The 24,383-nt window shown below is 36.8% G+C and overlaps 1 protein-coding gene across 8 annotated transcripts in view; it reads left to right on the forward strand.

Moving 5' to 3' along the window:
- The window catches only part of LOC5576493 (atypical protein kinase C), a 454,102-nt gene extending 444,693 nt beyond the window's left edge, over positions 1–9,409 (forward strand). For 3 of the 8 annotated variants that reach the window (XM_021851379.1, XM_021851373.1, XM_021851378.1), the window contains 2 exons: positions 3,984–4,110; positions 7,453–9,409. In XM_021851379.1, the coding sequence (XP_021707071.1) occupies positions 3,984–4,071 (88 nt within the window). In that variant the 3' untranslated portion in view covers positions 4,072–4,110; positions 7,453–9,409. Of the gene's footprint in view, positions 1–3,718; positions 3,835–3,983; positions 4,111–4,543; positions 4,878–7,452 lie in introns of all 8 variants that reach the window. The other 5 variants (XM_021851376.1, XM_021851375.1, XR_002501629.1 and 2 more) reach the window with 4 other exon arrangements.
- The last annotated feature ends 14,974 nt before the right edge of the window (positions 9,410–24,383 follow it).

Here is a 24,383-nt window from a genome sequence, read left to right on the forward strand (position 1 = left end):
CGCCACGCACACCCGTAAAAATGTTAACATTCACTTCACTGGGAAAACGTTCGCGCACGTGTTGCCGTATTGTACCGTATTGACCTAACACATATTGGATTTCACGGTCCTCGATTTCGGGCGGCAGGTTAAAGAATCGGACGTATCGGAAGATACGGCACGCTTGATCCATTTGTACCTCGGTCACTGAACCGTCGTCATAACTAAAACTGTAATTTTCTTCTGAGTCCGCGATGAAGGCAGAGAACGTTGGTTCATCGATCACTTTCACATAGAACTGACCACCATTTTCGTCTTTGTAAATGGAGTGGATATCCGCTGCTGATAATTTCAGGTTTCCGAGGGAGAACTTGAGCACTTCCAGATGAGACGGCACTTTACTACCGGGTCCGAAAACGAGTTTTACGGTTTTCTTCTTTACACTGTTGGCCATGTTTCCGATTTACTCTTCCCTCAGGGAAAGATTCCGCTAATGAAAAAAAAAACCACAAAAAAATAGAATAATAGCCAAAGAGGACTATTGTTCAACAATATTCTTCGGGAGCAAACAAGTATCTACGTCCGTATCGGTTGAGCGATTGTCCGAGAATCAGGTTGATTTGTGGCTCCATGTAGGTTTTCGATCTACTTCGTCGCAAGCGTATTCGTCATATCATACTTGAAATGCTCCACAATGGCGGATCTTCAAAAAAGTGTAATTTTGTGAAAGCTGTATATTGGTAAATAATTTCAGTTAAATTATTTCCTTTGCGGTTTTCCACCGATATTGTAGCACGAAGACGTGGCGAGAGAAATCTGTTCAGCGATGGGCTGAGCCACGCCACATTACGATTAATATTTCTTCCCGACCACACAGAGACTTGCTGCACCGGGCATTAATTTACACTATGGAAATACTTCCTACATCTGCAGGATTTCATTCCAATCATACGCTGCAAAACTTCTATAACACTCGAAATTTTAAGAAATCCCCGCAAAGACCGCATATAATTGAGAACGTCAACAAAATTTTCAATCGGTCGGACTGAGAAGAAAAAACTTGTGCGCATCAATGTGTGCGTGATCTTCGGCGTAGAAAACGGTTTTTTTGACAGTGGTGTCTTCGCTGCACTGTGAGCTGTTGTCATGATTGTTCGGTCAAAAGGAATCGTGCTTATATGTTTGGGGTGTATTTTGGTGGCGCCAATGATTTTTTTTTGTTTTCGTCATGCTGAAGAAATGCAGTCCGTGTCCGTGGATCTAAATATTCTAGTGAAACATTTTATTGTAACGATGAAGTGTTGTATTTTGATCATTCACTATATCACAGTGAGCGGATAGATGTGCGACGAATCAAAACTGACGGCGACCGAAATGAAAATGGATTCAACAAATATAGGCAACGATAAGTAATAATTTCGTTTCATTGTTTCCAATGAACGATCAAGATTTATCAGATCACAAATAGGCACACACACGATTGATTGTAAACCACTAGCCAGTTAGTTATCTCCCAATCGACCGTGCGCGTAGACCTGTTGTCGTTCTATTGCGACCGCGTGTTGAAGAAGACAATAAATTGAATTCGGTTGTACAGTGCCGGTGTATTACTTTAAAATAAAGTGTCGTTCAACTGCCTAATTCAGTGTCGCGTTCAGTCCAAGTTTCGAAATCCGGATACAGTTAGTTTCCGTCGAAACAGTGCCCAAGTACCTAGTTCTTCACCCTATTAACGTGTTGCAAAATCTTCGACCGGCACGTTTGCTAAATACCACTTACTACCAATAGTAACACGGGGATAAATTTCGATTCAGAGTTTGAGTTAGCCTCTATTCTTTTGCAGTTTTTTTTGAGTTCTTCTCTTTTATAATATAAATTTCAACACATGTTTTTTTCGTGTTGCGTTCTGCTGGGTAGTGCGTCATAGAAGCCAAAGCAATCGTGTTTTTGTCGTGGCGTTGTGTGTGATTCATGTTGTGTGAGTGCGAGGAGATGTACGTGCTCGGTCGATGATGGATTGCCAACTGGTGAGCTCGATTCATGCTTTTAATAACACATTTTTTTTATCGTCGCAACGTAACATTAGTGTAATTTTCAAACAAACTATGAACGGTTCGTCGCTTCAGGTGTCGGCATTGACCCTTAGGGCCCATTCACAAATTTCATAACACTGAAGGGGGTGGGTGGGTGTCCTCATGATGTTACAGCTCATACAAAACTTGTAGAGTATTCATACAAAAAGTGTTACGAGGGGGTGGGTGGGTGTCGATAATGGCCATTTTCAGCGTTATGAAATATATGAATGAACCCTTATTTTTGTTTTATATAGTTTTACTATACACAGCTTCTTGTCTCTTTTATTACTAAAAATAACCTTTGAACAGTTCGATATTTTGAATGTCGACGTATTTCTTCAAACTTCTACCATTATATTTTCATTGCAAGACAAAAATTCAAAACTAGTTACAAGTAAATCGTATTTTCCTCCCTATCCATGGATCGCATCACCGACCAAAGGTGACTCCCAGATCTTTTTTCTCTCTCACTAATTAACACCCTTCCCGTAATGATTGTGGAGATGCAGAGGTATTCTCGGTCTTTAGAAGCAACAATCATTACACCCTAACATCCTTCCCCATCCCAAATGACTGTAAGGATTTGGCCGGCGCCGTTATTGATAAATAATATGAGATCTGCTTAAATTGAACTTCGAGAGTAAGCGGAAACTCCCATCCCTTATTCATTTGGATCGTAGTGCAATTCTTACCAGTTCCGATCAATCACGGAGTAGCAACATTTACATGTACAGACAGTCTATGCTATGCTATGCTTTATAAGATTAACTTAATTGATATGAGAAAGCAGTATTAATCGCTCCTGCTCTAAATTTCGCACCCTCGTACGAATACGGTATTTTTGTGTAAGAAGCATGTTTTAATTTTGTATGGTTGGTCATTTTGTTAGTGTTGTTTGATAATTCCATGGAAGTGTGAAAGTAAATCTATGTACCGATCACTTGAATCGACTCGTCCTTTCAATATCCTGCCATAGCTTGACATCAGGTAAGTATCATCCCCTTATCGATGCGCATTATTATTCGTCAATCAACTGCGTCGCTTTTTTGCAATCAACCCCTTTTGATTGATGGAATTCTCAATTTCTGCATGATTACCTTCAATCGGAAACCCCTGCCGTGTTTTTAACCCACTCTGGTTCAGTATATTCCAAATGTTTCCAATGAATCGCTACGCTTAAGCTTGTGCTTTTATTCCCAGCTTTTTGTGTTTCATTTTAAAGCTAATGGATGCTGCTGAACAGATTGCCCTTTTGCACCGCCGTTCGCGCGGATTTCTCATTTCGTGGACTTGGCCGCGGCGCCATAAGCCAAAGTGTAAATAATATTTCACCTGACTCACCTTTGTTGAAATCGCAAAATTTACCAGAGGGCAAGCGCCGGCACCTGTGCACTGTGTGCATTTCCCATTTATTTCGATTATTTATTTTGTTTTTTCCTCCCCCTATTTGTACAGATTGCTCTTTCCACGAAACGCAAAAAGTGGAGTTCAATGCTATTTCCACTCTTTACTGATCTGATTGGATGGTAAATTTTACATTTTATGCCTTTCTTTTTCTGTTTAATCGGAATGTTTTTGACGTTTTTCGTTTTTTTTTTTTAATTTTTTTGGAATGCCATTTCTTCTTTCGTGTTTATTTTTCGATGGATTCTTTCTGACAACAGCTAGAGCAAAAGCAAATCACGCCGCCGTTCAGACCTCGCCTGGAATCGGACCGAGATTTGGCCAACTTCCCGCCAGAATTCACCGACGAACCGGTCCATCTGACTCCGGATGATGAGTAAGTAGCGTACGACTGCTGTAAGGTTCTATAAAAAAGGGGATCCCTAATGAATGTAATTTTACATCTGCTACGTTGTAAATTCTAAATTTTTCTGAAGATTTCATAATAATCTGTGTTTTTTAACTTTTTACCATTCATCTGTCTAGCCGCGTAATCGACAAGATTGACCAGAGCGAATTCGAAGGCTTCGAATACGTGAACCCGCTGCTAATGTCGCTGGAAGACTGCGTTTGACATCACGCATCCTGCGAGCTGCATCCGTACAACATGCAGGTAAGCGAGGGGCTACCGAATTGACAGGCTACCCTCCCCCCATTCAGACTGTTTCATTTCATCCGTACACAAACACATTATGCACCCACACAAACACTCTAGCGGAGTACATTCAGCTGGGATGGTCCAACTTTTGAATTCCGACGTTTCGGCTCCCCTCGCAGGAAAGCCTTCTTCAGGGTGCCTAACCGCCAAGATGTTTTTCATTTTGCACACAATCCAAGCTTGAACCATCCCAGTTGAAGCGTAAAAATACAAACAAACTGATTTTGTATTCTCCTTCTTGTTTTTTCTTCCCTCAATCGATATTTCCCATCCGATTCCTCTCGTATTTGTTCTTGTGCGTGTGAAATTCGTATTTATTTTCGTTTTAATTCTCCATTCCAATTCAACAATTGTAAATGTAACTCGATTTGCCCTTTTGGTTTCGTAGTTTTGAAAGACACAAAGTCCGTTTTACCATTACCGAGAGACAAGCGTTACCATTTACTACCCAAACTACTACAACTACCACTACAGTTAGAACGGCTAGAACTCTACCCCCTAAGAAACCGATGCGCCACAGAAGACAAGAACGCAACCGAAGCCCGAATCCATTAGTTATTACTACGACATAACTAAGCCCCCTTTGAGTTTTGATTTCGGAACGTGATACGTGTAATTGTCTTGAGTTGACTTTGTGTTCCCGTTTTTTGAATGTGTAGATCATATCGAACCGTCTATTTTGTATGATTCCATCTTTTCGTTTTTTTTCGGTACTGGGAGAAGTAAGTAGAGCTACAATATATTTGCCGCACGATTTGCATTCGCTTTCATTGTTTGATTTTCGTTTCATCATCAATTTTCACCGATATGATTTTGATTTCTCTGTACGTTGCTTCTTGCTTGATTCGATTTCGATGTGGTCTGGAAGATTTGATACTTTGAGACTGCGCGCAGTGTGAGCTCGTTAAAGGTAATATGAATTTAGAAATTCGTTACTTGATATGGAATCAAAATTGTGATTTAGTTGAATCGTAGAATAGATCAATGTTGAGAACCGCAGCTCTGAAGGTACAAAAAATTTCCACATCCATTCGAGCTATCAGGCTTGATTAGATTTCGATTCGATTTCAATTCGATTTCGATTCGATTTCGATTCGATTTCGATTCGATTTCGATTCGATTTCGATTCGATTTCGATTCGATTTCGATTCGATTTCGATTCGATTTCGATTCGATTTCGATTCGATTTCGATTCGATTTCGATTCGATTTCGATTCGATTTCGATTCGATTTCGATTCGATTTCGATTCGATTTCGATTCGATTTCGATTCGATTTCGATTCGATTTTGATTCGATTTCGATTCGATTTCGATTCGATTTTGATTCGATTTCGATTCGATTTCGATTCGATTTCGATTCGATTTTGATTCGATTTCGATTCGATTTCGATTCGATTTCGATTCGATTTCGATTCGATTTCGATTCGATTTCGATTCGATTTCAATTCGATTTCGATTCGATTTTGATTCGATTTCGATTCGATTTCAATTCGATTTCGATTCGATTTCGATTCGATTTCGATTCGATTTCGATTCGATTTCGATTCGATTTCGATTCGATTTCGATTCGATTTCGATTTCGATTCGATTTCGATTCGATTTCGATTCGATTTCGATTCGATTTCGATTCGATTTCGATTCGATTTCGATTCGATTTCGATTCGATTTCGATTCGATTTCGATTCGATTTCGATTCGATTTCGATTCGATTTCGATTCGATTTCGATTCGATTTCGATTCGATTTCGATTCGATTTCGATTCGATTTCGATTCGATTTCGATTCGATTCGATTTCGATTCGATTTCGATTCGATTTCGATTCGATTTCGATTCGATTTCGATTCGATTTCGATTCGATTTCGATTCGATTTCGATTCGATTTCGATTCGATTTCGATTCGATTTCGATTCGATTTCGATTCGATTTCGATTCGATTTCGATTCGATTTCGATTCGATTTCGATTCGATTTCGATTCGATTTCGATTCGATTTCGATTCGATTTCGATTCGATTTCGATTCGATTTCGATTCGATTTCGATTCGATTTCGATTCGATTTCGATTCGATTTCGATTCGATTTCGATTCGATTTCGATTCGATTTCGATTCGATTTCGATTCGATTTCGATTCGATTTCGATTCGATTTCGATTCGATTTCGATTCGATTTCGATTCGATTTCGATTCGATTCGATTTCGATTCGATTTCGATTCGATTTCGATTCGATTTCGATTCGATTTCGATTCGATTTCGATTCGATTTCGATTCGATTTCGATTCGATTTCGATTCGATTTCGATTCGATTTCGATTCGATTTCGATTCGATTTCGATTCGATTTCGATTCGATTTCGATTCGATTTCGATTCGATTTCGATTCGATTTCGATTCGATTTCGATTCGATTTCGATTCGATTTCGATTCGATTTCGATTCGATTTCGATTCGATTTCGATTCGATTTCGATTTCGATTCGATTTCGATTCGATTTCGATTCGATTTCGATTCGATTTCGATTCGATTTCGATTCGATTTCGATTCGATTTCGATTCGATTTTCGATTCGATTCGATTCGATTCGATTTCGATTCGATTTCGATTCGATTTCGATTCGATTTCGATTCGATTTCGATTCGATTTCGATTCGATTTCGATTCGATTTCGATTCGATTCGATTCGATTTCGATTCGATTTCGATTTCGATTCGATTTCGATTCGATTTCGATTCGATTTCGATTCGATTTCGATTCGATTTCGATTCGATTTCGATTCGATTTCGATTCGATTTCGATTCGATTTCGATTCGATTTCGATTCGATTTCGATTCGATTTCGATTCGATTTTGATTCGATTTTGATTCGATTTTGGTTTTTGATTCAATGATTTTGATTTCATCATTTCAATGTTTCGGGAACTCTTCAAATGTTCTTTTCCAAATTTTGTAAATATATATTGCAGAGCTCAAATTTTTGAGCCCTTACGACAAGCACATTTGATCATTGTTCAATGCACTTGTTCTTTTTGCTCTTAACAAATTTCACAGCTCATTAGTATGTTTCAGTGTTGCCAGATTCAAGTCGTTCTCACCCGCCCACTATGATTGCCTATCCCATACGCGTCTGCATACACTTTTACACTGTTCTTTCGTTCAGTTTCCCGTTGATCGTTCCGTTTTACTTCCCACAATATCTATGAAACTATAGCCGAACGCTGTCTTCCATGACTTTGATTTTCTTAACCTCCAAACTAATCAAATTTTCTTATTCTTTTTCATTTTTATCGGCAATTTTTTTCTCCTATAGATTTACGGTGACGATTCGAGCGATTACGATTCCGTTGTGGATGAACTAAGTATTCTTCAATTACCTCCGCCGCCTCAGAAGAGCCTCCTGCAGCACATGTTTTGCCTTCCATTGAACTAACGCCACAGCCCCCTAGTTCTTTTGATTTGTTTTATTTTCTCCTTCAATCGCCGATTCTTCATTCGTCGTCTAACTGAATTTGCACGCTCTGAAGATCGTGACACCAATATATTAATTATCACCCAACTAGGAACTGTAAATGGATTGGATACCTACACTGAAACAAATCACGATGGGATAACCAACCGAAAAGCGCCACAAATTCGAATTCGTCTGGTGGCACATTGGCGAATATCGAGCATAGCCCTAAAAAAACTTTTACACCTAAGCCCAAAACTAACATGAAATTTATTCACAAATTCCAATAGTCTATCATCGGTAAGAGACCTAAGCGAACGATTGATGATGAACTGTGAGAAATGAAACTAGCGCAACTACTGAAGACGATATTTGTCTCAGAAAATTCCGTATCAAAATGTGAATCGATGAAGGTTAAACAATTGTTAATATGATACTTAACATGCATGATAAATCAAGAAAATGAAAAGCCTCAAAAAATTGCGGGGAAAATGGATAACATTTACTATTCAAACAACTATTCGTTTATGGGAAACAGTTCCATAGGAAAACTGAGATAAACAAAATAGATAAACTGCACAGCGTTAACAAACAGAAAAGACAAAACTAATTGCATATTGTATAGGTGAGAAATAAAGTTTAGCTAACGAAAGAAAAAGATATTCAAGCGCAAAAAGATTAACAAAATTGAAAAGATTTTAAACTTTTAAAAATCAAACACTGAAAGAAAAGACAGAGAGTAACAAAATTGATTTACCGAACTAGAATTAATTAAATTCCAATTGCGAAAAGAGGGACAAGCGATATCCCAAAGTAGTGAACCGTGTTAGATAAATCATTCAAATTATTCAGAAAGGAAAAAAAGGCAACGGAAAACGTCACTAGAAAAAGACAGTTTTTATAAAATATTTAATTCATCACCTTACCATACAAACCAAAATCGAGATATGGCGAGACCCACTATCTAGCTATCTATCCAATTGCAAGAGCAAAACTATTCCTAGAGAAATGTCAGCTGAAGTGAAACACTCTGTGACATCTTAAACAAAAAAGACAACCCATTCCAAATGATGATTAAAATCTTTTCAAACATAACCTTGAGGAAAAAACACCTGTTACCTGTTAGTAGTACTTTGTTTAGTCGTCTGTGAGTATATATTTTTCCCCCGACGAAAAAAAAAACAGAAGATGAATACACATTCCACAGAGGGAGGGAGGAGGAGAAAGCGAGGTAAAGCGACATGTCCATTCCACAACGTGCATGAATCCCGGTGGCGTCGAATCGGATTATTATTTAGGTTAGATCAACTCGTTTTCATGAGCGCATTTCGGTCGGTGTACTTAAGAACAACAGGTAGTATAGCAGTAATTGCGCAACATTCATTCATATTAGTTAGAGAGTTTGTAGGTTAGAATTGTGCGGATGATGACGTGCCGATAGTTTCGAGATAGACCCTGATGAAGCCCTCTCGAAACGTACACGTTGGAGTCCTCTGGCTGCTACTTAATATTGTATTTATTTATGTCTACTTTTTCGTTTCAATTTCAGTTAATGTTCGTTTTCACTCTGTTTTGTTCACTTACTTACTTAGTTTAATTGTATACTAAATGAGTATTTGTCGTTCTGCTTAAGTTTCGTAACCGGTTCCATTTCCCACGCGGTCGCTAGAGTATTATCAGTATTTTTCCGCGCTCTAACACTTTTTCTTCCACATCATGTTACATTTAAATGAAAACCAGAAGAGAGAAAAAACAAACAATTATTATGAGACATTATTACAGTAAAGAAAAAATAAATGCTGAAATTGAATATTTCGAATAAAATTCGTGGGCTGGTGTCTACTTGCTTCGAAAATCCTTCGGTAGTGTCTTATACAGTTGCTCATGTGAAATTACGACGAAAATACTTCTGATTGACGAGTACGGAATGGTTAACCATAGGGGTGTTCAATAACCGCGTGTTCCTTTTAACCTTTCGGTTGACGCGAGTAGTCGCGCGTTGTGTTTTGTACAACATCCTAGGTTTTTCAAGTTCAACATCAAATATCTCGCGATCAAGTTTAAATATAGAAAAACCATCTTCGACTAAGTTGTTTAACACTTCAGTCGTCGCGCTGTTGTATTGTGTACAACACAGATGAAAAAAACCTCGCTTTTCGTGCACAGCAGCAGCGTGGTGGTTCTGGCGGAGGCAAACCGCGCGACGACTGGAAGGTTATGAGATCAAGGCCTGACATACGGTGATTATTCAGTTTCAGAATTCCACCACCAGGCGGCGCTAATGTGCATGAATGTTTTGTTTTGCAAAATCACTTAGAAAGATGGCGTCTAGGCCTATTCACAAGACGTTTCAAAACCGCTGATCGGGAAGCTCTCTGACAGTTCTTCTATGAAAATGACAGGCCCGTGTTAGCACCGGTCCTCCACCGATGTAAACAATTGCATAGACGGACCTGTCACATGAAAAGGCCTCTTCGGCGAAGTTGTTCAGTAGAAACAGCCAGGGGGGGGGGTTAAAAAAGTTTTTTCGAGATAACTCATAGTACCGTAAAACGGGGAATCTTTGGTAATACGGGTAACACTGATGTGGGTCCAGACAACATACTAAATGAAATAACAAAATTTCTGCCAATCAGTTAAGCAATACGGATGTAGTTTGACAATTTATATCAGAGCTATATTCATCTGAATCGAGAGTATTCGAATGACTATTTAGAATTTCAAAAATCGATGCAATTTTATCATTGCAAAAAATGATTATTAACAATCTTTGTTCACTATTTGATGAAGTTTGAGTAGTTCGTCATTTATCATTGACAGGCTAATTGAAGTGAAAATTGAATTGGGTTTCAAATTTCTTAGCGAACAAACTGGGGCCAACTGTAATCAAAATTCCCATATAATGTTAAACGCCTAGAGTCCTAGACGTATGCAATGCCCTATTTAAGTTGCGAGACTCATTTGTTTTGTTTTTATTTTTACATATTAATTTCATCGATACTTACTTTAATTCCAAGATCTATTGATTTATTTTGATTTTTTGCAAAAAAAAAAGAGTGAAAAAATATTGACTTATACAAACTAGTTTAGACTAATAATAATATTTTACATTTTTGTTTAATTTTAAACAACTGGGGATTTTTTTTTATTTCCGTACAAAGTGGGCCAAAAGGTCTCAGAATTTCATGAATCTTTTTCCACAGGTAGGGCTCATCAATACATGAATAAAAAAAAAATGAGAAAAATTCAGGGTCGTTTATTTTCCCGGAAAACTCAGTTGGATTTTTTTTTGTTTTCCCCTGACACTACTTACATTGAAAAATCATAACTCAAAAACGAAGCATCGTAGAAACAAAGTTTTATAATGAAAATGAAAGCAAATTTTCTCAGGAATTAAAAAAAAAAATATTAACTGGAATAAGTTTTCTACAAAATTTTCCACTGTTGAGAAAACTCGTAAAGAAAAGCCGGAAAAACTATGCTCCAACTCATGGAAAATTTTCAAAAAAATATTTTTGAGGAGATAATTTCATAAACTTTAATCGCTGAAATTTTTTAAATGTACTTTTTTTCGTTTTCGAGTTATGGCCAATTTTGTAAAAAAATGTACAAATGTGCCATTTTGAGCCTTTTCTTTGAAAAATCATAACTCAAGAAAGAAGCATCGTAGAAACAAAGTTTTTTTTTATGAAAATGAAAGCAAATTTTCTCAGGAATAAAATAAAATTAACTGGGTACAGTTTTCCACAAAATTTTCCACCGCTGAGAAAATTCGTAAGGAAAAGCCGGAAAGAATATTTTCCAATTAGTTGAAAACTTTCAAAAATATATTTTTGAGAAGGTAATTTCATAAGCTTTAATCGCTGAAATTTTTGAAATGTATTTTTTTTTGTTTTTGAGTTATGGTCAATTTTGTGAAAAATGTGCAAATGTGTAATTTTCATGACAAATTACACCGCTAAGGAAAACTGAAAAAAACTGTTTCTGCCTCAATTTTTCATTACACTGAAAAGGGATTCTTTCTTTTCTATGGAACAAATAAGATTATTATTATTATTTTTTAAATTTTATTTATTCAATTATTCAGTATATAACTTACATTTTCATCTTAATACTATCTATTTTTTCAACCGGGAAGATTATCTTTGGTTGCTAACACCAGAAGATTTTCGTTTCTTTGTATTACAGTGCCTTCCCGATTTTGGCAACACCCGATTTTGGCTACCCCCAATTTTAGCAACACCCGTTTTTGGCAACAATTTCTTCCCGATTTTGGCAACACATTGAAAAATATTTTCAATTGATTATTAATTACTGAAACCCACCATTTTGAGCTAAAACAAAATGGAAATAAGTCAAAATGAAAATGGTGGTGGCCATTGCGAGCTAAGAAACGTGATGTGGAACGTAGAACTTGTATATTCTAAAGTTATAGTTTAACGTTTAGAAGAAGTCTTATAAAGCAGGCAAGTTGTATAAATTATTGCTACATAGTATGAAAGGCATCATAAATTGGTGGAATACGATGGTAATCGACAATAAGAGCATCAAATGTTAAGACGCTCAGTAATACTGTGTTGATTGCATATGTTTTGTTGTTATTGTGGTTGTATGTTTTAAACATATCAATAGGATTATGTGTGGCGGTCTGATGAGCCAGAAAATATATTCGAATTATGCCGTGATCATTGATGAGTTAATCTGTAAAATATTGAACAATTGGTGAGTGTTTTGTTTCATGTATTTCTGTCGACATTCTAATAACAGTTGTTGAGGAAAACATTGAGAAACTTTGTTCATAAATCTAGATGACAATTTTGGCAATAGTAAAATTTTGAGAATGGGTTTCGAGGTAGTCATTGAAAAACGTTTATAGAGGAATTCGAAGAATTAATAAAAAGAGCCCATATTCAAAATTCTTTGGACATTGTTAAAAATTATGTGGTTTCCTCCTTACCGTCGCTTTTTCCAATATAGACATTTGGAAATTTTCTTCAGCAATCTTGACCAGATTGACGCTTCTTCAGCAGTCAAGAGTTTTTCTGACCATATCAGCGTTGTAAGCTATCACGGTAGTAGACACGTTTTCGCTGATATTCGGCAGCGCTTCCCTTAAACATCCACAACACGAACGGTCAAACGAATGTTGGGAAGAAAAAATGTCAATTGAATACCAAGACCATGTTAGCTTCGCTAGGAAACGTCACGGAGCTGCCTTCACTGTATGTGTGTAACATTCGACATAACAAGCAAGATCAAACTATTCATGTTTTTTTTTATGATCCGATATGTCAGAATTATACGCAAAGCTTATGATTTATGCAAAGATCATCGTGTCAGAAGACATTGAATTGACAGTTTTTTGTGTTTCTCGATGTTTATTTTACTCGATTTTACTCGTGCTGTGTGTGAGAAGTGACGGAAGCGAATGATAACAAGAAAATAAAATGACTGTTGACCATGGCATCAAAACGAACGTCGTGGAAACTGTCGAATGTTTACAGCACTGGACACATCCTTGCAACAGCTGGATGGTGGTACAGGAGAATATGTGGATGCTTACTATAGACATATGATAACACCGCTACAATTTAAAATTTCACCAGAAAATTTTGATTGTTATTAAAAATAAACGTTAATTTGCACACATTTTTCTGCAAGGAGAGAGTTAAAGTATTGATTATTACAATTGTTTCCACTGATTCCGCAAAATCTAAGCTATTTTTTTCTACCATACGTTTTAATTCGTACGGATATTGCAGTAAATCCCACAAATATAAAATCAAAAATTATATCCCTATTGAATCGATTGTATTTCCATCAAAAGCATCAATTGGTGAAATCCTTGTGAAAATAAATATGCGCCAACGAGATTGCGCAATCAGTTTCTCCAAGAATTCGTAAAAATCAAACGGTATTCTCAGGAAAAAATATACTCAATGAAATGAATGAAATTTAAAATTTCATCAGCAAAACTTTCAACAATGTTCACCAATATTTAATTCAAATATTACTCCTCATGTTGCTTCCTCAACTGCAGCACAAATTACACTGCGGAAAACGTTTTTGTCTCAAGCACCAAAATACCGCTATTCACTCAATTAAGGGTTGTTGAATCCATTGCCGTTTCCAGAAATATCATAGCACGTCTAGTTTTTGAGATAATGGCTGTTGAAAATGCAAAAAATTACTATTTTAGCCAACTTGTGTCTGTGTATGCTCGCTTTACGAAAATTCCAGGCAGATGAACGGGATTTCAGGCAGCATCCGAGACGCTCTCGGAGACGACCCAACCTCGACTGCATCGATAATATCTTTCATCAAAGAAGCCGGACTGTACTTTAAAATTTAGTTTTCCTTGACATCCTGAGTCAGTGTTTTGCGGCAAACCTTGCTTTAATTTACTTCGTGATTTTCAAACACCTCGGATATCGTCCGTTCTGAACTTTTATTTCAATCCATGTTTTGGTAGTCCCGGGACTACCCTTAATTGTTGTGATGCAATCTTTTAATATGTGGCTATTGTCTTTTTAAATGTCCCACGATTAAGTAATAACTGTGTTAAGAGCCTAAAATTAATTCAAAATACTTTGTAGTTTTTTTCAGGCGAGTCCTTCTGACTCGTCCTGCTTATCAGACTGGGGATGAACCTGCCTACGGTAGAAAATCCCTCAATAAAAAAAGCAAAAAAAAAATTAGCCAACTTGCATGCAAGTTTTCCAGCTTGTATGGCAATTTATTTGCTAAATTTGCCATAGAATTCAAACTTTATCTTTATAACAATACTTATCGGAAAACTTTATAATACTTTCGATGCGGAAAAATTATTTGTTGATGGTTTTAAAAAGTATTGTATTTTCCCATATAAGAGAAACGAAGAATTTTATATGGAGACAGAAAACATGTCGAAAAAATCGGTTTAATTTCAATTTAATCGCGCAATTTCAACCAAATTTATTCCAAAATGAAAGTTTAAGTGCAAAATAGCATGCTCAGTGGATTTGATCACAAAAATTTACGATAAATTATACTTTAAATTTCATATAAACATCAATAAAATCAATGTTTTATACAACTTTGGCGACCTGTAGCTAAAAATTGTGACGTGCTGGAACATTTCTGAAAATGGCATCAGATTCAGCAACCTTAAATCTACTCGAGACACATTTTTCGATCCTTGAGACACGCAAAAATGTCATTTTTGTTACGCAGTGTTATTTCTTTAACTATTTTTTTTTACAAGAAACTCCTTCCAATCCTCTGATCCTTCATTTTGCTACTCTCAGCAAAATATTTCACGCATCTCAGCAAACGAACATAATGCATAAGTAGAACTCGTCATTACTCTATTTCTGGGTCTGGCGGTCTCGATAAAAAGTAGTAATCCTTTATAGAGAGATTCGCGGAAGCTGACATTTCTGTCAAAGTGTGAGCCAAACGAACATGCGTTATGTTTGTTTTGAACTTTTCTTCAGGAGTAATGCTATCCGTTTGAAATTATTTCGTTAAAATCAATTTTGCATGAAGCAAAATAATGAAATATTTTTCTTTTTAAATTTTTGTCAATACGATTTTTAGTTGTTGATTTTTTCGGCTGTTTATTAGTTTGGATATGTAGCTCAAAGATTCATAACAAAACAAAATACACGTTTTAGCAATGAGAAAGTCATGTCCGTGTTACAATATTTTTCTCGACGCCGAGCAAAATCAGCACTGCTGATCTGTTGCCAAATCATTCCATTTTACTTCCGCTTATCTCTCTATAAAGGATCACTAATAAAAAGCATTGTGAAAGTGCTATGATCCAAAAAGACGTGTAGTTTTTTTACGAGCCTTACTGTAAATATTTGATGGATATCTTTCATCTTCTCTTTTTATATTCATACTTGACATAACATTTCGACTGTGATAACATGGATTTTAGCAAAATAATTTATAAGAACTTCCACTTTTTTCAACTTCGAACCTTGTCCACTACATAAAACGTATGGTAACCAAAATTGCACTCTATGTTCAGGAAATCCCAACAATAAATTCACTCGAAAGGATCCTGTATTTTATATCTATGATATTGCTTTTAAGTTGCACATTTGCACTCTAGAACAGTCGCAAATAACCACTGAAAGTAATACCACGCTTGTAATATGTACAACAAGCGTGCTTTTCAGATGGTACATCTAACCAGTACATGATGTCTATGCTTTTGAGTCAAAAACTGAATTGAAGAAGGCTCCCAGACATTGTTCACATCATTCGTAACAGTTTACATGCATTTTTTTTTATACATTTAGAGAATAAAATGATAAAAAAAACATAATTATTTCAAAATTCCCGATTTTGGCAACATCCCCAATTTGGCAACATAAAAATCACGCCTTGTTGCCAAAATCGGTAAGATACTGTATTAAGAACAAAGCATGCTGTATTTTCTTGGTTTTCATGTGCATCTGAGAATTCACTAGCAAAAATGCTTCGTTTGTCTTTTGATATAGAGCAATTCTCGCTGAAACCAGGCCGCCATCGGCACCCATCGTTAGAATTCCAATTTTATGTCACTGATCGCTAGTTTTCGATAAAACTTAAGGGTGGTCCTTTCTGTTTTCTCAAATTGGTGGACCCCTCGTACGCCAGCTAGCTGAACAGTTTGCGAAAAAGCCCATTTTTTTGATAAATATAGGGTATTTCTTCACGTGATATGTCTCATATTTCGCTTGGAACACATAGCAAACTAAGTGCCATCATATAGAGAAAGGATATAGCTTTAATTTAAACTTGAAAAAAATTTGGCGGCCATTTTGAATTTTTTTTATAGAAATCGTTTTTTCACCATTAGCGCACCGCTAGTTTTTAATTCTGAGTCACCATCAGAAAGCTGAGGAAAAATTGCGTAAGATAGGCTACAGAAACTAGGTGAGCAATGTTATTTACCCTATCAAATGAACGATTTTCTAAATCATGTTATACGATTTTGACGTATATGGCGAGTACAATCAATACAAACTTCATTTTTTGTACAACAAAGAAACAAGTTTTCAACCTTTGGTGTTTTATTCGAGTCAAATAAATAATAAGAATACTATTTTGAGTGAAAAAATCTGGCGGCCATTTTGGATTTTGACGCCATCTTGATTCTAAGTAGAAAAATTTTTTTTTCACCTTGATAGCACTCAGCTCGTTGAATTTAGAGGCTACCAATAAAGAAAGGTTACGTATACTCTTCTTCATATTATTCTTCATTTTCTTGGCGTTACGTCCCTACTGGAACCGAGCATGATACTCAGCTTTATTAGTTATAAATCCAGGTTATTAAACAGGAATTTTCTTTTATAATGCGATTTTTGACAACAGAATAATTCTTCGACATATCTTTGAATTTAGTAATAATGAATAAATAAATTCAATAAATGAAAACCGTTTAAAAACATTTATTGTATTAAACAAACATTTTTTTACCATATGCATTGTTGTTCATTGAATGAAGATTGCGCGTCGGGACATGAGTAAGTCTTGTGGTAATATCTGTAGTTTTAACGTAAAACATTGACAAAAGTGCATTAATTTAGAATGAAAATCTTAAATTTTGAAGCAAACAATCCTTGATTTTCTGAGCCATAAAGTATCGTTTTTAGTACCGCCCAACATGCATGTTAAAAATAGCGAAATTGAAAGATGAGAAGTAGGTTTTGTTCTAATGTGGACGTAATGCCGAAACGCAGGTATATCATTTTGAGGTTGGAAAACCTGGCGGCCATCTTGGATTTCGATGCCATCTTGGTTTTTAGCACATGAATGATATTTTACCATCTCAGTGCTCATCATGTTGATTTATTAGACCTCCGTTGTAACCCGCCAGCCCGTCGCGCTTCCCGTTCGTAAGTGGATGGCTTTAGCGCCACTCCTAAAAGGAGACCACCCAGCAGTTTGCAGGTTTGCCCGGCCTGAGACCCTTCAAGGGAAGGGTTAATTTTAAAGAACTTGGGAAGAAAGCTGACTGGCTGCGTAAAATTAGCCGTTGTACTTCTCGGTAGAGGCTAAAGGCCATCAATACCACCGAAGTTCCAAATACAAATTCCTAGAATTCTGAGAAACCTTAATCACTGGAGCGGGGTGTTCTCATCACAGGCCCAGTATGAAAGTCACTCCATTCCAAACTGTTTCCAATTTGAGAATGGTTAAAGGTCGATTTCGGGCCGACTTACCCAGTAAAACAAACTACAAGAAACGTGAAACGAAAACGAGCTACATGAAAATCCCTCACAAGACACTAATTCTTCGAATTATGCAACTACATTGAACAAATTGTTTGGGAACCACTGACTATATTTATTGCATCACCAACAAAAGCTTTCTGCTATAAAAGCTCCAATAAGCTCAAACACATAACGCTTACAGTTGCTACAAATATATTTACACGGTTTGATCTTCCTACTACATGCTTGCCTAGGCCTTTCCTGTTCCCTTTCCTACTCTAGCGTGCGTGTTATCTCCTACTTCATTCTCTTTCTTTCTTACGACGCTTGCCGTGCACGGGCTCTTCTTCTCGATGTGGGTGTTGGTAGCTACGGGTGTGGGTTTCGGGTATTGGCGATAACGTGCTCAATGAATCATTGAATAATTGAGACGGCTACGGGCTATCGATTTGTGCCGTTCTGTCTCATGCGCATGGACGATACAACAAAAACATGCATGCCTGGTACTTACTCTACCATGGATTTACGAGTTGCAGGTGGATTTATTGTTTGGGTTTGGACTAGCGGTGGACACGGAGCTGCGTTGGCATCTGCTCCGGCCTGTACACGATCGCGGATGCGATCAACGGTCCATTTCGTTGGTCCTCACTGGATCCGCGGACTTACGCGCAACGCGGCACTTGCGTTCTTCGTCTCCCTCCTTTTCGGCGGATGGGTGGTTGACGCTGATGATAAACTGTGATGGCGGCCTGCCTGTCTAGGGCGCGCAGAATGGCGCGGCGCAACCCTCTTCCGGTCACGTGTGCCCCGGGAATCCTCCGAAGTCGAACGGTGGGGTCAAGAGTAAGGTGGATGGTGGTGTGCCGGCAATGGCCTCTGCTGCCACGAATCCTACACACAAAAAGCCACAACGCACATGTTTTACACAACCCACAAATTACCGAAGTAACTTCTTACCCGTAATATTGGTTAAAGCACACGCACTATTCACCAATCTAAACTCACGGCGTGTCTGGTAGAACAATATTATCACAAAAAAATAGGCATCGCTAAATCTTTCAGCATTCGAAAATATAGGTTTTTAGCTTTCATTTGACGGGTTCCCCAAAAAAATCCACCGAGGGATCCCGAACATTTTTTTTTTTATTTAAAATTTTTGTTCCTTGAAGTACAATATTTTCAAATATAATCATGGTAAAAACAGTTTTTTTTTTCTCTCAAGCTCGATGGTAGCCCAAACTTCAAATGAAAGTTGATATAACAAAGACATATAAGATTACATATTGTAATAGACATAACTGTCCTATGTGATCTTGGGAATACGACACTTACTCGTACAGTGGAGAACACACTCAGTTGAGTTCAACTAATTTTCATTATTTTACCAAGATCCGCACAGCTGAGCGGTAAGCAAATTATTTTAAATGATATGTCAGCCTAACATCAAGTTTACTTAAAACAGCACATATGGGTGCCGTTACCAAACGTCACTTTTACTAAGATGTCAACAAACGCCTTTAACCGAGATTTGCACAGCTGAGATCGGCATTCGGATTTAAGTGTGTATTTGATTCTAGTGTATAACTGTTTCTGTTCATATTTAGAAAAGATTAATTTTCTTTTCCTTCTTTCTGGAATTACACCCCTATTGAGACAAAGCCAGGTTGTCAAATAAGAGTTCTTCGGTTACTCATTAACTGAGAATTTGATTCGCCTATCATGATTCTTTTTTTTATATTGTGAGTAAGAAAATATACTCGACCGATGAGATCTAATCAACCATCCTGAAAATTCCACAAACTACGTAACGCTCTAGGAGGAGGGGGGAACAGAGTTTAATTTTTCCATACAAAAAAAACGTTACGGAGGGGGATGATGTGAGGTGGTCAAAAATTTCCGATTTTAGCGTTACGTAATAAATGGACGCTGCCAAACGATTGATACGAAATAGAGCTTTTTGAACCATTTTTACAAAACAATATCACTGGCTGCTGGGTTAATATTGTCATATTTTCCACAATTAATATAATATAAAAAACAACATGCCAAAATAGTGACTCTTTGAATTGAAAATAGTCTTGCAGTTGTGTTAACTCAACTGTTATATCCTTGAAAATATTATGGTCAACAGGCACAATCTGGCTTCATAAATAAGCAAAAATGCCACATTTGAGGAACAGAATATCTATTCAAGATTCAAGAAACGCCATTCCATGACCAAGTAAGTACTAACAGTTTGGACCAGACCAAAAGAATCATTGAGTCATTTTTTTTTCGAACAGTACGAAACAGTCGATAAATTCGATATCTTTGGAAGTTTGTTCAGTATGTCTCTGCAACGGAAATTCCATGGACATCTGACATAAAAAAGGTACACATGATTTGAATTTGGAGATCCTAATTTGACTCCTCCTGACTTAAGTTTATGGAGCTACTGTAAAAACAGAGGCAGAGCTCAAGGCAGACTCTTGAGTCGCTATCATCGCAAAACCCCCAAAAAGCTCCAAAAGGTAATGTAAAACGCATGCTGTATGGAGTTCATTTTGCTACGACCAATAAATGCAGCCACTTGATTGATGTTGCTTTCATGAAACAGCCCAAAAAATTGCAAAAGTTGCACCCTGTATTCGCTGGTGTCCGCACGAATGGGAAGGTATCTTTTCGAGATATTGAAACCCTTAGAATAAAGTCATAAAAATCTACTGTAAATTGCAGTTACTCAACTCTACGGGGCAAGTGGGCACATAAAATTTAACTTTTTATTCTTTCTCATAATACTTACCGTTGCCAATAATCACATAATTAACCATATTTCATGTTGAAAACATATATTATATGAATACGATATCAATTTAAAAGGAGTATAAAATGGTAACACTTTCTTGTTTGTAAGCTACTTACGTGTTTTAATTACTGCAGTAATTGTGAAAATTGTATTATTGTTGTTCTGCTTGTCAGAGAACCACGTGGAATTATTTTTATGATTTGATTTAACAGGAAATATCTTCCACTATATTTTTATTAAATTTTGAAATTCCATGCTAAAAACATCAAAATAACTTCCTCAGCAGAGGTGTAATGCCAGACAGAAGAAGAATAAATTTAATGTATTCTAACCATGAAAAGAAACAGTGCTCGGTTAGATATACTTCCACAGTAGGAATAAGTGAACAGTCGAACTTACAACATATCTAATCGAATAAGTGTCCTATAGCTCAATAAATCCTCAAAATCACATAGGACAGTTTTGTTTTTTACAAAATGAAACTCAATAGATATGTATATATATATATTTATTTTATGAACTTTTATATGGAAATAAAACTTTTATCCAACGAAGCTGTCTTTTGCAATGATTACATTTAAAAATAATGTATTCTAAAGAACAAAAATTTTAAATAAAAAAAAAATGTTCGGGATCCCTCGATGGATTTTTTTGGGAAACACGTCAAATGTAAGCTGAAAACCTATATTTTCGAATGGTGAAAGATTGCCTATTTTTTTTGTGATAAACCTTTCCCATATACACGCCGTGAACTCCTACTAGTCTTAAGCAGTCGAACTAGCACTACTGGAAAGGGAACTAATATTGGTAATCCTACTAAGAACTCTCATGTAGTTAAACTTTACCAAATGGAACACACCACGACGCGATACAGAACTTCAACCACTCTTGCCTCTTCCACAGTTCGAAACGAAGTGGACGATCAAGGCTGGGAATTGTCCTCAGATACCCGCTAAATTGTGACCTTCGGCTTCGAGGTCGCAAAATGGGACGAAGTCCAATTTCGCGAGTGCAAAAGTTCTCAAAATTTGGACCCGAAACTTCAATGGCATTGCGACCTCTCTTTCCAACGGCCGCATTAGCACGTTAAGGCAAATTCTCTCCCCAAGTTCGGTAGGAGTGTGCCAAGCCGAACGGGAAAGGTCATTGGATCCTGAAAGGATTTTGGGCAGGTCGATGTCGCAAATATGCGCGCGTTGACAATTTGGGCTGACTTGGGTTATTTTCTTAGGCGCGTGTAACTGCTGTAGGGAACTCATTTGTGCAAGCGTATGCCATTTGCAACTCTACAGAAGGGACGATCTAATGCGATGAATTTATATATGAATAAATGTTAAAAACGAATGGACATGCGATAACTATTTAATGGAAAATATTTAACGAATATAATACATGGATAAATATTAAATTAGAAAGCGTACTTGTTACACCGTTAAAAAAAACAATCAGATTCTATCATTCTTATCTTATCTCAGCTGTTCAACTGATTATTCATTTCTATCAATGGTTTTAGATGAAAGAAATAATGCAATTTTTCAACTCGAAGATATGCAGAAGAATCGTTCAGGTAGCAAATGAGCGTAAAAAATCCTATTTGATAATTTTTTTTAAAGCTAGTTGAGCTGAGGGGCTGACTCTGTTCCTGTAGGGACGTAACGTCAGGAAAGAGAAGAACAAGAAGAAGATCAAGTGTAACAGTAGAATTTAAGTCAACATGTTGAGTGCTAACAAGGTGAAAACTCATTCTACTACTTAAAACCAAGATGGCGTCAAAATCCAAGATGGCCGCCAGATTTTTTCACTCAAAATAATACTCCTATTCTTCATCTGTCTCAAATAATACACCAACGATTGAAAACTTGTTTCTTTGTTGTGCAAAAAATGATGTTTACATCGACTGCACTCGCCATATACGTTAAAATCGTAAAACCATTCGTATAATCAATCATATCATAGAGTAAATACCATTGCTCACCTAGTTTTTGTAGTCTATCTTACGCAATTTTTCCTCAGCTTTCTGATGGTGATCTCAGAATTCAAAACGAGCAGTGCAATAATGGTGAAAAAGCGAATTTTCTAATAAAATTCAAGATGGCGGCCAAATTCAAAATGAGCGCCAACATTTTTTTTTAACTTTATATGAAAGCTATATCCTTTCTCTATACGATTCCACTAAGTTTGCTATGTGTTCCTAGCGAAATATGAGACATATCACGTGAAGAAATACCCTACATTTATCAAAAAATGGGCTTTTTCGTAAACTGTTCAGCTTGCTGGCGTACGAGGGGTCCACCAATTTGAGAAAACAGAAAGGACCACCTTTAAGTTTTATCGAAAACTAGCTATCAGTGACATAAAATTAGAATTCTAACGATGGGTACTATGTAGTTTGTTTGAAAATATCACAAATTGGACGTTGTCATGATTGAATTGTGTCATAAGCATGAAACGAACTCACCAGGTGATAATCCATCCTTGACTATCTCTTCGCACTTACACAATGCGAATAGGGTCCTAAAGCTCTCTTCCAATTTTAGTGCCAAACGCTTAAGTTTAGGCCAAAAACAAATGTTTACTCAATTTTTAAATGTTTTTCGTTTGTTCAAGTCCAAAAAACATTGTTCATGTTTTATTTTTAGATTTTGTCACACCCCTTGGCTTAAACTCAAATTTTGGGTGTGTTTTGTTTTCCGTGTCTCTTTCGAAATGTCAGATAAGAACAACCCCAGTGTTAAAACTATAAGCCCTGTGGCATTTTTGTCGACAAAGTGAACGTCAAACATGATCAAAAGTGTTAATGCTCATGTTTAAAACGATTTTAGAAATTAAAGTTTTAATATGTTATAGCCGTTATTTGAGCTGGAAAAATTGCTAATGTAGTTGCAAGAACATGCTCTTTCGTATTATAAGATAACAACAAGAATTCATTAAACATTTTAGGACCCAATTAGCTTGCTTGGGCTTTCCGAAGCACTCTATAAAGAATTTTGCATCATGATTCTTTGCAAGCAGAATAAGAAAGAAAGAGACTTTAAGAACCATTTTGGTTAAAATATAGACTTTTCAAACTTGCATCAAAACAGAGACCAAATTTCTAAAAATTAACAACTACAGAAAAGCTAAACATTACATATAATGTACAATTGAATTAAATGGACAAATTGATGTGCAGTTTTGCGAAAAAGTTACACGTCTTCTCGTTGAGAGTCGAACTCACGACTCCCTGATCTCTAGTTAGGGCAAGTTAGGATGCGTTACCCCTACGCCACGAGAGGACTCATGGACGCAGAAGGTAACCTGAATTACGTGGTCCTTTTTGCAAAGTGTACCCCTTTCGGAAGAATTAGATGCCCATCCAAACACAACGCTTTCTATATATTATGGATCCGATAGAAATAAGGACAAGCATTTTTTTTAAATATTTTTTTTTCAATCTCCAAACGTCGCAACTAATATTTGAATAGTGCGCTGTGTTCGTAAACATCGTAAGAATGCAGCGCAACACATGTCATTATGACAGTTATGTCGGGAACGAGTCATACGTCGCGTGTCCCACACGCGCGTTCCGATTTGGTAGGCGCGCGACAATATATCCAATGCCTAGCCCGAGAGCGCATTATATTTTAGGTAGTGAATGTACCACACATCACTCGCCAACGACGTGCTGGCTGAGATTTCTATTGTGTGGGCTTCCAATGGGTCGCAACGTTCTCAAACGACCGGTTACGGAACATGAGTCCGTTGCTCGATAAATACTTGTCTTAACTTAATTATGAATCGTTATTATACGGCTAACCAGCCGAGTGGAAGTTCAACAA

Source organism: Aedes aegypti, chromosome 3 (assembly GCF_002204515.2).
Source record: "Aedes aegypti strain LVP_AGWG chromosome 3, AaegL5.0 Primary Assembly, whole genome shotgun sequence".
In the NCBI taxonomy this organism is placed as follows: Eukaryota; Metazoa; Arthropoda; class Insecta; order Diptera; family Culicidae; genus Aedes; species Aedes aegypti.